This window comes from Pelmatolapia mariae, linkage group LG2 (assembly GCF_036321145.2).
Source record: "Pelmatolapia mariae isolate MD_Pm_ZW linkage group LG2, Pm_UMD_F_2, whole genome shotgun sequence".
Taxonomy (NCBI): Eukaryota; Metazoa; Chordata; class Actinopteri; order Cichliformes; family Cichlidae; genus Pelmatolapia; species Pelmatolapia mariae.
In genome coordinates, this window is record NC_086228.1 from 26,165,927 (window position 1) to 26,178,952 (window position 13,026).

Genomic DNA, 13,026 nt, shown 5'->3' on the forward strand with positions numbered 1-13,026 from the left:
TTTCACATGTGCAGTGTGTTCAGCAGCCAGCAGCAGTAAACATGAATGTAGGCCTAATGTTACAGCTGGGTGTCAGGGATCAAAATCACACTCTCCTCTCTCCCACCGTCACCTAACGCATCGTGATCATTTCCTCCCAGCTAAGCCGATAAAGAAGAGTTTTATTACAGCTTGTAACCAACTGTTGAGAACTGGATATAGATGTCTATTTTCTCATTTGCGGTTTTCTTCTTCACTACGCTTTCAACACACAACGACTAAATTGTGACACGTAAAGTGGGACCCGAGTCTGAATCAGAACATATGGCGCTGCGTGGAGAGTGTATGATGTTACACCCAGATCCGCGTAGTAACCGGCACACGTCACAGTGAAGGTGCGTCAGAAATCTATTACATAACCCTACAGGGCGCGTTCACTGTGCTCTCAATTTAAAAAGCAGGGGGGAAAGGGAAAAGCACGAGTGACACCCAGTGGCCACGAGCTTAAGATGAAACCCTCCATCACTGGTATCATCTTGTGTGAGTTTTCATAAAAGCACATGTGCGTCCAGTGAAGGATCTGGGACTCAGGTAGCTACTTTATGACTGTAAATGGTAACAATGCATTCAATCTCCTTCCACTCACACATTTCTTTTGGCTACTCCACTGATCTCTGAGCCTCACTGTGCAGAGGCAGAGATTCATTTTTTGTTCTGCTGTCTCTGAACTCACCTTGTGAGTTGAAGACATGTCCCATCAAGCATGGCTGGTAGCATTAAAATGAGCTCCAGTGCCAATCGTAGCAAATTATAGGAGGGAGCGATGTGGAAACTTGAAGGCTGCGCTGCACAAACATGCTCAGTAGTGCCACTTGGAAAAATTAAGGTTTAGCGTTTTGTTCAACTAGATATGAGCATGTCAGCGGAAGAAGCCACAGGCTCCGACATGTGCCTTGTAGTCATTACATTTTGAAAATGTGTATTCATGTTATTCACCTTTATTTTGCAGATAAGGAGGATTGGCAGATGCCTTTTTCAGGAATTTATGCATGAATAATTTAATAATCTATAGCACTTTTTAAGTGCTTCAGTTTCAGTAAAATGACAATTTAAAGTGTACATACACTGTTAAGCATACACTCTTACATTCAGAGCTCCAATGAGAAAGCCACTGCTGACCAAAAAGAGGACAAAGTGCTGTCTCAGATTTGTCAAAGACATCTTGATGATCCTCAAGACTTTATGGAAAATATTCTGTGTACTGATGAGACAAAAGCTGAACTTTTTGCATCTTATTACATCTGCTGTAAAACTAACACAGCATTTCATAAAAAAACATCACATCAAGAGTCAAACATGGTGATGGTAGTGTGATGGTCTGGATGACTTGCCATAACTGATGGAACCATGAATTCTGCCATGAATTAAAACACTCCAGTGTGGCTGAAATAAAAGCATTCTGCAAAGAGTGGACCATAACTCCTCCACAGCGATGTGAAAGACTCATTATCAGTTATCAGAAACACTTGATTGCAGTTCTTGTTCCCGAGATTGGCACAACCAGTTATTAGGTTTAGGGGGCATCTGCTTTTTCACACAGGATCCTGTAGGTTTGGATAACATTTTCTCTTAATAAATGAAATCAACGATTAAAAGCTGCATTTTGTATTTAGTCAGGTTATCTTTGTCTAATACTAAAATGTGTTTGATAATCTGAAACATGTGTGACATATATGCTAAAACACTAAGAAATTAGGAAGGGGCAAATACTTTTTCACAGCACTATTGAACATACTTCCATGCAAACATGGTGTAAAGGGAAAAATAAGGAATATCTATAACACAGAGTAATAAATAAGAAATCTACTCTTGATTTCTTTTTGACCTGCTCTTTTTCCAGGTTGGAATGATTTCACAGCATCTGTTCAAAAGGCAACTTGCTAAGGAACATTTAACCAAAATATTAGTGGCAGTATATGTGTATGTATTTGACCCTGTATGGATTGAAGTAAATTCAAAATAAATTCAGATTCATGCGCCCAATTCTTGTTTTGCTAAGTCATTAAAGATGTATGCTGTACATTCACTCTATCCAGGAAAAAGGACTAGTCAAATAAGTTATCAAAACCCCAAATTGCCATGACATTCATGCCCATGCCTTAGATCTATTTGGCTATATCAAGCTTTATATTTAATCAGTTATATTTGAAAGTGAAATCTGAAGCCAATGAAAGGAAGTAAGAACAGTCAATAGCCAGCTTTTGCATTCTTAAACTCAAGATTCATCTAACTGGAAACAATGTTATCTGACACAAATATTTAAAGTATTTGGTGCCTTCCAAAGCTTTGAAGGAGCAGTTTTTTTCCATAAGGCCCTACAGTCTGCATGCTTTGTCAATTTAGTGGCACACTCTTAAGATTAATGTTTTGTATGTCTCCTTTAGCTGTACCTGAAAGCAAAGCATTCATTATTACCACACTTTGTAAAGGCTCACCAAGACACAGTCTATCATTGTCTACCTCAGGTTTCCATGTGTCCACTTGATTCCAACAGTAATTAGTAAGTTTGGACAAATATCAGTATAGCATCATCTAGTTGTATTTGACCTACTGTGGGCCATGTTGCATGAGACTTCTTCCATATGAAACATTTACTGGTGACAGCAGGAGAGCACAAAAGTAAATGCTGAATTTTATTAGTTTCTTGTAGCCACCCGAGTTTCAGGAACCTGCATTGTGCATCAAATCATCCTCACCAAGATGCTTGAATATGCTAGAGCTACTTTTTAACTACGACGCGCTCCCTGTGAGCTGAAGTCGTTGGCGTGCAGGCAAATCACAACAAACACGGCCGTGTTATACCGAGAATGTTTTTATTCAAAGTTTACTCCCCTTAGTGCTTCCAGTACACCGTACAACAGCATTATGTGAGCTGGGTAAGTGCAATGGAGGGTGCTCAACGATGAAGAGTAGCACGTTGCCATGCCAACAACAACACTAGGGTGGGTGTGTGTCATACAGTGAAATTAGAACCACAACTTTTCCACCAAGTTTTTTTCTTTTTTACTTAAGTTTTAAAACAAAAAAAAAAATTTCAAAAATAAAAAAATCTGAAAAGGGATTTTACAGTAAGGGGGCAAAACTCCAACGACTTCCTGTCCACAGGTGGGGGAGGAGGGAGGGACAAAACTAGGTAACAGGTTAGAGGTCATCTTCTTCATCTGGGAGTGCTGTTTGTGATGCAACCTGGATATGGAAGAACAAAGTCATGTTTCAGATTGTTCCACATTTAGAAGATGCGCAAGTAAAATTTACAATATATTCATCCAAATCAGACAAATGAGTCTGTACAGTGATACTCACTTGAAGCTCTTCCTCATACTTAGCAGCAAGGGATGGGTCCATCTGGACCTCTGGGGGAGCAAGGGCAGGCATTGCCACAAACTCCAGGTTGGGATCACCGATCAACTTCCTTGCTAACCACAGGAAAGGCTTCTCAAAGTTGTAGTTACTTTTGGCAGAAATGTCGTAGTACTGCAGGTAGAACAATTTGCAGCAGTTAGAAATGACAAAACTCAAAAGTCTATTCTACAATTCAAAAATACACATTTTTGCAAGTAGTTATTACCTGCAGGTTCTTCTTGCGGTGAAACACAATGCTCTTAGCTTTGACTTTCCTGTCTTTGATGTCCACCTTGTTGCCACAAAGAACAATGGGAATGTTCTCACAGACACGGACCAGGTCACGATGCCAGTTGGGCACGTTCTTATAGGTGACTCGAGAAGTGACGTCGAACATGATGATAGCACACTGAGCTGTTGAGGAAGCAAGAAAGCATTAATTTATTGTTCAGCTAAAGCCAAGGTACATGAATTTTAAAAACATGAAACTTGAGCAGCATGCGAAGGATGCGAGGAGCACCTTGAATGTAGTAGCCATCTCTCAGGCCTCCAAACTTCTCCTGACCAGCTGTGTCCCACACATTATACTTGATTGCTCCTCTGTTGGTGTGGAAAATCAGTGGGTGCACCTCTACTCCAAGAGTAGCTGAAATTTCAAGCAAAGACATAATGAATAAGGAGAATGAAGGTGTAAATGGTGATGAAGACAGTCATATTTTATCTGAGATAAACGCCATGCAGGACATGTTGCTCCCTGTAGTTCCATTTAACACATTTGGCATCTTACATCCTGCTTTCAAATCTATTACCACATCTTTAACTCATCCAGACTAAAAGAATGAGCTGATTTCCTTCCTGGCAAGCCAGTACTTACCAACATATTTCTTCTCAAACTCTCCTGTGATATGCCTCTTCACGAAAGTCGTTTTCCCGGTGCCTCCATCTCCTACCAACACCAACTGCGATGCAGAACGTACAGTTAGTCTAGACTGGTTGGTACTGGTTCACCACACTGACCGTTGTTAGCACAGATAGCGGTACTTCATTTAGTTAAAAGGCTGAGAAATGGAACATCAATTTATGTTAGATAGCAAGCACTTACCTTAAACACCGCCACCGGAACACACTGTGCCATTGAGTCCGCCGTGGTTGCGACTTTTCTGTTAAACAAAACGAGGCGGGATGGTTGATTAGCACGTTGTCCGTCAACACTAACTAGCAGTGGTAGCAACTACTTTAAATGGCATTTCAAGAAGACAAAATATGACATCAGCTATGATTTGTTGAGATGTTATTTTGGTGTTTTTAGCAGTTTTCTACGATTTTATCGTTTAGCTAAACTCCATAGCTTGTTACATAGCCATAACTTCTAGCATTTTCCATCCAAGCTAACGTTCACACACACGTAACGAGTAAACGTGTAACGGTGCAGCTATGTTGTGAAAAAAGGTTTAATTCATGTTGTGTGTTCAATGTGTATTTGTGTTCAATCGAAAATTCGAAAGCGCGCATATAAATGCGCATTTCAATACCAACGGCTGCTAGCTAGGAAAGCTAAAAACGTTAGAGAGTGCGCCACACGACGGGCGAGCGCACTTTTTCTTGTTCGACTGAAACAATCCGACTGGAAGCCCATCTAATGTGTTCCACGCTACACTCCAAGTCAAACCCAGACTAAATAATTCCCTACACATGAATGTAACTCCACGCATCCACAACATATTTGCCAAAAATACTGAATATGCAATTACAGGAATACGCGCGACTCCCAAGAACAAAGCAGAAAAAAAATGAGGGATAGCCGTGCATGCTAACCTGTTAGCTAGCACAGCATGGAAGCCATTCTTTTCATCGAGCTAACAGCTAGTTAGCCGCATAAGAAAAACCACCGGCCTTCCCCAGTTACCCCATTCCTCACGTGGATACAGCTACAAAATCGCAAAGTTAAAGTTGCCCATTGTTTTAACTGACTTTTTATCCCAACGAATGCAAACTTGAAATATATGATAGCCCGCATTGTGAGAGGAATTCATAGACTCACCGGTAACACTTCGAAGAGAGGAAAGAGTAAATGGCTGCGTTCGCGGGAGATTCAGCGTGGACTATGAGTCAGTTTCCGCCCTTATCATGTGACCCTCGCAGCGGCAAAAACGCATCATGAAGCAACACGGTCCTAACTGAACGTGATTCAGCATTCAGTCTTTATTTAAACACACTTATCCAACCCTAAAAGACATTCACATGTAGCTAGAAAAACATAATTTCCCTCTACAGACAAGCAGCTAAGGCTGGGCAGCTGGATATGGTTACGAGCTGTTTATTTCTGAGGTAATTTGTTAAAAAACACAGGATAGCAGCAGTTTCCTTGAACAACTTTTGGGTGCACATGTGGCAGACAAAAGAGCCTAATACCCAAAATGATTAGTGTTATCCTACTAACAGCCAAAGATGCTTCGTAGGTCAGACCAAGTAATGTTGGTACACTTACCACACAAAAGTCAGTGAATGAAGTTATTTTCTTTCTTTGTGTACTTCAAAAAGAATAATCAATATCTATAACTACCATCTGTTTACCACAGCTGGCTTCAAAAACACAAGTGCGTTTTAATTTCGAATAGTAGAATGACATAGTTGAAAGTCAGTTGGTCAGTTTTCATTTATTACGTAACTTGAAAAAGCAGATAATCCAGTGAACACTGAACAACCATATTTAATTATATATATTTTTTCTATTGACTAAAAATTTGCAACGCAACTGCAAACAGCAATAGTTACGCTGGAGGCTACAACCGTATAACAATAGCCTAATAAACCATTAAAAACACAGTCATTAACTCACTTAACGTAAGGGTTTTGGTCCAACAAGAGTCAAGTTTTGGATATAATATAAAAGACAAAAAAACGCAAAACACATCTTCTCAGTTTCAAAGGTTTTTCCCCTTTAATTTCAATTTGGTTAATTAAATTTGCAACAGGTCTGTCAATATCTTTAAAACAAACATTTCAAATAATATACTCTTATATTGCAAGCTTTGACGTGCTACAGAAAATGGTCTGTCCCACATTGTGTATATATAAATTGTGCAAGCTCAACATCAAAAAGTACAACTACACCCAAGAGGCATAAAATTTGTGTGTTTTTTATAGAATTTCCTCAGTATATGAGGCTTCACCACTCGAAACCCGCTGGCATAACTGTAAAACTGCCAGTAATCTCTTTAAATGCATATCAGGAGGACATACAGTACCCTCCCACAGTGAGTCTATCTGTACAGATAGTCTGCCTGTATGTTGGCTGCTATCTCAGCCTCCCATCGGTCTCCATTGTTGAGTAGCTTCTCCTTGTTGTATAGCAGCTCCTCGTGGGTCTCTGTGGAGAACTCGAAGTTCGGACCCTGAAGAAGGAATTCAATTTTTTTTAAAAGACATTAACTGTCTGTTTTGAAGGAGGGTTGGATGGAGTAGTGGAGTTTTTCAGTTCTAAATTTACTGTACTGAACTAGAATAAAGACAGTGAAAGATCCCCACATTAGCATTTGCTTGTTCAGCTTCATCAAACTTGGAGGACACTTTTGTTTTTACCTCAACAATGGCATCAACAGGACAGGCTTCCTGGCAGAAGCCGCAGTAGATGCATTTGGTCATGTCGATGTCATAGCGTGTGGTCCGCCTGCTGCCATCGGCTCGAGTCTCAGCTTCAATAGTGATAGCCTGAGATCAATAGAGAAAGGAAAGGGAAGCATCATGTTTACTGGCTCCATCAAACCTTTTGCCCCTGATTTTCAGTTCCAGTTCCCGATTAACTTGGCATACCTCAGCCTCTTTTCCTTGCTTGCATTCCTTAATACTATCCCTGCTAATAATGAAATGTTCCAGCAGTCTATGTTTTCCCATCAAGCAGTGTAGTATTAAACTTTAAGTTTTTGTTCTTTCTTTTGAGATATACATGTATTCATAGAACCAAAACATCCTGATGTGCAAGCTCATTGGGTCATGACTAGGAATTCATGACGCACTGGTAGCTTCAAAACAATAATCTGGTTTCAAGAATGGTTTCTTGACAGACACCCTACCACTGAGCCCATTTTTGGTCAGGTTTTGGTGAACAGAAGATGGATAGAGTGTAGAGCAAGATGCATTTCTTAGGTCCTGTCTCAGATCTTTGCCGGATATAAAAAGTGTCTAAAGACACAATTTAAAATGGGTTCTTTGCTAAATTGTTTGTTATGTGTAAGCTTTAGGCACAACAACAGTTCATCCTTAGTTAGGTGTTTTTTTTTTAGTCTTGAATGACTCATTCATGAGTGCTAAGTGGCTTAAGAAAAAAAAGCATTCCTCTGAAAGTGGTTAGGTACAGGACTAGAGTGCACTGAAAATAAGGGAAAAAGCAGCCAATGTACACAGAAACACTTTAAAAGACCTTAAGAAAGCCATTGCTGAATAGCTCTTTAATAAATTACAAGAAAATCCTGCTGGTCTGAAGCAAAATAGAAATCAATGAGGGCTGACTGAAGACTTTTTCACAGTACTGCAGATGCAACAAGGTGCTTAGAAGCACATAGGGTATACATTCACATGAGAGCATAAGGCAGCTCTGGTGAGATTTGGTGATTGTGGAAGTTATTTGTGTCAACAATACTTGGGTAGAAGGTGATGTTTAAATGAGCGGTAAATGTGTTCAAAAATATCTGCCACACTATTGCACTTGTGCCCAATCTAGCCTCAGTTTCCTGTTCTCAGCTGGAAACCTTCAGCTGCTGTGACTGGTCTGCTTCAAGGTTTCAACATGTTGTGTTTTCAGAAATGCTCTTCTTTTCTTACCGTGGTTGAAATAAGCGGTTATTCAATGTCTTTTTATCAGTTCCATCGCCCAGAGAGCTGCCACTGCCAAACCATCAGTTTCTAAAAATCCTCAAACCTGATCATCCATGGTGAACAGCTATGCCATGTCAAAGTGATGTCATTCATTTTTCTTGTTCAGTATAATGCTTTGTTTGTACTTCAGTACATCCTCTAGACAACCTCAACATGTCAAAAAACCAAAACACAACTATCATAATAAAAGGGACTGTGTGTATGCATTTACCTGAGCAGGGCAGACAGCCTCACAAAGCTTACAGGCAATGCAGCGCTCCTCTCCGTTAGGATAGCGGCGGAGGGCGTGCTCCCCCCGAAAGCGGGGCGACAGAGGACCCTTCTCAAATGGGTAGTTGATGGTGGCAGGTTCACGGAACAGATAACTCATGGTCATTGCCAAACCTGCGTGAAGGCAAAGAATAAAATAAATAAAAAAATAAAAAAATAAAAAAAAATCTTAAAGGGCCCACTGTCCCTGACACACATTGATTTGCAAGATTTGAGTTAGTTGAATAGAGGTCAATTACTCACCTCTTCAACGTGGCTCAGTTTAAAGGAAGAGGAGTTAAACAGTGGTTTAAGTCCTCTCCCTATAGACCTTCTGATTATTTTGTGGTGGGTGGGGCTGCTGTATTCATAAGCAGGGCTGTGTCATTGAGGTGATTCTAATTAAGGATTCATACTCTGACTGACATCGAACAAAGCAATGAACAGCAGGGAGTGTCTGAAATGTACTGTTTAAAGGCGTATGAAGCCTGAGTTTCTGACTCATATGAATAAGATGGATGTATACTGACCTCATTAACTTAATTTCTGGCCATGATTAATAACAGTATTATCAGACACTTTATATAGATACATTTTGGTAGAACTGGGTTGGACCCCCTTCTGCCATCAGAATTGCTGTAATTCTATGCACATAGATTCAACAAGGTGCTGGAGCCTTTCCTCTCAGATTTTGGTCCATATAGACATGATAGCATCACACAGTTGCTACAGGTTTGTCAGCTGCACATTCACATTGTGAGTCTCCTGATGGATCACATCCCAAATTTGCTGTTAAACTGACATCTCGTGACTGTGGAGGTCATTTAGGTGCCGGTTTAGTGAACATTGTTGCATTCAAGAAACCAGTTTGAGATGATTTGAGCTTTGTGACATGGAGCATTACAGGCTACAAATCTAGGCTATCAGCACAGAAAACACAATCAACAGGACCTCTAAAGAGCTCGGTCCAAAGCAGGGTTGTGGCAGCCCGGTCAGTGATGGATCTCATGTCTGTTGGCAGCTCCTTAGCATTTACATACTCTGACAGAAGAATAAAAGGAGAGAGGAGTAAGTGAGTAAATACAAATTTGGCATGCTGATGTGGTCACTCCACTGAAAATTCATATATATGTACAGCTCTTGGTGTATGTACTCACTGTAGCCGTCTCTCTGCACACTGAGACTCAGCGGGCGAATTGCACCGCAGCCATATCCAAATGTACCTGGAGAGATATACACGTGTGATCTGAACATTTTGTGCACTTAAATATTACTGTGTTAATGGCACCTGCATTAGTACCTTGTTTGGAGTAGCAGTGGAGAAGACGTAGACTCAGTGCTGCAGACATCTGAGCAGAGAAAACTTTTAAAAGAGTAAAGACTAGTTAGAAGAATGAAGATTCTCAGAGTAAATGTGAAAAAGAAATTCGTCACAGGATGCTATGCAGCTGATTAATTGATCAACAGCGAGTTTGCTAATCTGGAGCATTCAGATCCAACCCAAAGACTGTTCAGTGCTCAGAGAAACTGCACAATACCCAAGAGCTGCATCTGAGCCTCTACAGGCCTCAGATAGCATGTTAAATGTTAAAGTTCATGACAGTATAATTAGAAAAAGACTGAACAACTGTGGCTTGTTTGTAGTGGCCGCTAGGAGGAAGCTTCTTCTCTAAAAAGAACACGACGACATGGTTGAAGTTGGTAAAGCTGCCCTTGAAGAAGACTTCTGGAGCACAGTCTTTTTAACAGATGAGACCAAAGTGGAGGTTTGGCCATATTGCACAGCACTACCTTCAGCAAAACTCAAACACAGCACAAACCAACTGTTCAATCATGCTGGTGCAAAGTTGATGATTTGAGCTTGTTCTGCAACCACAAGAGATAGGCACCTTGCATTCGACAAACTCCTCCGTATGCCAGAGTTTTGTAGAGTGAAATGTGAGGCCATCTGTCCGACAGCTAAAGCTTTTCCTAAATTAGGCCATGCAACAGGATAATGACCCCAAGCACAGCAGCAAATCTACAGCATGGAAGTCCTGACCTCAACCTGACTGAAATGCTGTGTATAAAGGAATGCTTGCTAATGTCAATGAATTGAAGCAGCTGAAGTTACTGCTGCGAACTGTTGGCTCTGAAAACTACTAGAATGATTGCGATGTTGAACTAAAACAAATGCCTGAATCCTACATTGTGGATATCCTACTGTGGTGATCTGAAATGTGATCTAAAATCAGAATTTTTCTTTTGTATATTTTATTTTACGTCCAGGAGTTAATATATGCTAAAGAGTATACATTTTCATTATGGTCAACAAAAACTGGGACTAAAATCTGGATTTAGATATATGAAAGCCTCTTGTTCATTTTGTGTCTGGTGCTTGCATTTATGTACTGTCACATACTAAGTGTAATTACATAGTTATTGCCTGAGACTATTGTTGTTGAATGAAAAACTCAAAGAAGGTTTCAGCAGTGGAGCTGTGTGAAATCAGCAACTTGCAAAAATAAATCAAAATGGGGGTTAGTGATTCTGAGAAAAGCAATCGCAACAAAGTTCAACATTTACTGCAACCGCAATTAAACCATCTGAGCAGCTTTACTAATGAAATTATATCAGACTTCAGAATTTATATGCAGTGAGATTTACTGATCAATGATCAAAGGGGAGATTTATGTCATTTATGCCAAATGTATGTTTCAAATAGCAGAAACATTATGTCAGCATTGGGAAAACCTGAAGTGATCTGACCTAATTTCTTCCTCATCCTGATTCCTGACCTTTGAAGGCAGAGAAATATTTGTTTGTTTGTTTTTGTTTGTCTTCTTGTTTTATTGAATTCCTTCTGGGATTTGGATCCAACAAGTAAAGAATGCATATTATCTGTCTGTGAAGGTTCTCAGTCATCCAGGTCATCGTAGTCAAACTCCTCTGAATGCATATTATCCACACACACAAGCACACATGCAGCTATTACCCATTTCTTGTTTTTATACTTATTTTTTACCTATATTTTTTACACTTGTTTTTTTTTCCAGAACTTCATCAAGCATAACTTGTTTTGTTGTGTTTCTCAATGTCCTGAAGCTTGCAATCCACTTCTTTCTGTTTTATCTCCTTTAACCTTTTCTCTTGAAGAAACTCTACATTTGTGTGCAGTCTCTTATCACGCCTTGCTTTCAGCACTCTGTATTTTATCTCCATGTCTTGGAGTTTGCATTGCATCTCTCTCTGTTTTATGTCCTGTTGTTTCTTCTCTTGGAGGATTTCTTTATTTTATTTTTTCCAGAGCTTCATCTTTACTTTTAGCTTTACTTGCATCTGCTGATTCTTTTTGTCTGTTTCTCGGAGATCCCATTCTTTTTCCTCAATAATACCTCCCTTTTCTTGAAGCTGGTAGGACATTTTTTTTTTTTAATTGGGCGCTCTTTTTCTCATTTTGATGCATCAGGAACATAACTTTCAGGTTACTGCAAAGTCCCGTAAAACACTCTCTTTTCACCTGACTGTAAAGGGTTCGCTCTGTGGAGCCAATATTGCAGCAAATATTTTTTATAAATGTCGTATTAACCCAGAAAAGCTTCTCTACAACAAGAGAGGAGTGAAAAAAGGGAGACAGACTGCCAGCTGATCCCAGCCATCCTGTAATCTGGCGCCCCAAATCCCAGCTATTACGTTAGCGATTTGCTACGTTCACGGGACGCTGTCAGAATCGGAAGAAATCCACTCTCGGATTATCCCTCGATTATTGACCAGTATTCGCCGTGTAAAATCGTAAAATACACAGGAAAGTCGATCAGCTGAAAAACCTAGAAGCAGGGACATTACATAAAGACCTTAGTATTTCTTAACATGTAAAACCAGAGAGAAATCAGTCGATGCCTTTACTGTATCGGTGCTAGTATAAAAATACTTATACGATAAAAAAAAATCCACCACAGAGGTTTAATCTGAACTACCTGTGTTTTTCGGACACATGAAGGACCAGCTGTCCTGACCAATGACAGGATAATGTCTTTAACCCAGCCGCTGGTTCCAACCTACAGTCTACACGATTCACCTGAACGCCTCCTTTCAAATAGTATAACAGTTAGCAAAATTAGGCTCTGGTACACTAATGCTGCCAAGCTAATTTCTTTAATTAAGCTTTATTTTAGTTTTTATATATTTCCGTTAAAATGAAACATGTTTTAATGACCTAAGCATTCCTCATAAAGGTAAACTCATCGGTCAGCAACTTTACAACCATGTTAGCCAGTTAATTTACGGTAATTTAGTCTAATGGAGCTAACATGACAATAAGATGAACACAGCCTATTCTCAATACTAGCTAATTTGCGTCATTATTAATGTAAATCTCTTTTGGACTTACCACTGAAACAAGTTTATGATGATCAACACTAAGGAGGCAATAGTCCCTGAACTGTGCAATGCTATTAATGCTGCATTCAAGGCCTCCACGTTGATGTTGTATTCACTGTCACCTAGGAAATCGCAAATATATTTTACCTGCCGTTGAAAGTA

General features: G+C 39.9%; 2 protein-coding genes across 2 annotated transcripts; both read right to left on the minus strand.

Annotated features, from left to right (window-relative positions):
- Positions 1–2,835: 2,835 nt before the first annotated feature.
- On the minus strand, positions 2,836–5,511 carry ran (RAN, member RAS oncogene family). The gene is made up of 7 exons (XM_063496827.1): positions 5,423–5,511; positions 4,484–4,541; positions 4,256–4,340; positions 3,902–4,027; positions 3,608–3,795; positions 3,343–3,513; positions 2,836–3,225 (listed from the first exon to the last, which is right to left on the minus strand). Exons 2-7 carry the CDS (start codon positions 4,514–4,516, stop codon positions 3,181–3,183), a joined length of 648 nt encoding a protein of 215 aa, XP_063352897.1. The 5' UTR covers positions 4,517–4,541; positions 5,423–5,511; the 3' UTR covers positions 2,836–3,180.
- A 785-nt stretch (positions 5,512–6,296) lies between these two features.
- ndufs8b (NADH:ubiquinone oxidoreductase core subunit S8b) lies at positions 6,297–12,985 on the minus strand. Its single transcript, XM_063496839.1, has 7 exons — positions 12,875–12,985; positions 9,806–9,868; positions 9,663–9,728; positions 9,457–9,546; positions 8,468–8,640; positions 6,964–7,092; positions 6,297–6,776 (listed from the first exon to the last, which is right to left on the minus strand). The coding sequence occupies exons 2-7, from the start codon at positions 9,852–9,854 to the stop codon at positions 6,645–6,647; spliced, it is 639 nt and encodes a 212-aa protein (XP_063352909.1). The 5' UTR covers positions 9,855–9,868; positions 12,875–12,985; the 3' UTR covers positions 6,297–6,644.
- Between the last annotated feature and the right edge of the window lie 41 nt (positions 12,986–13,026).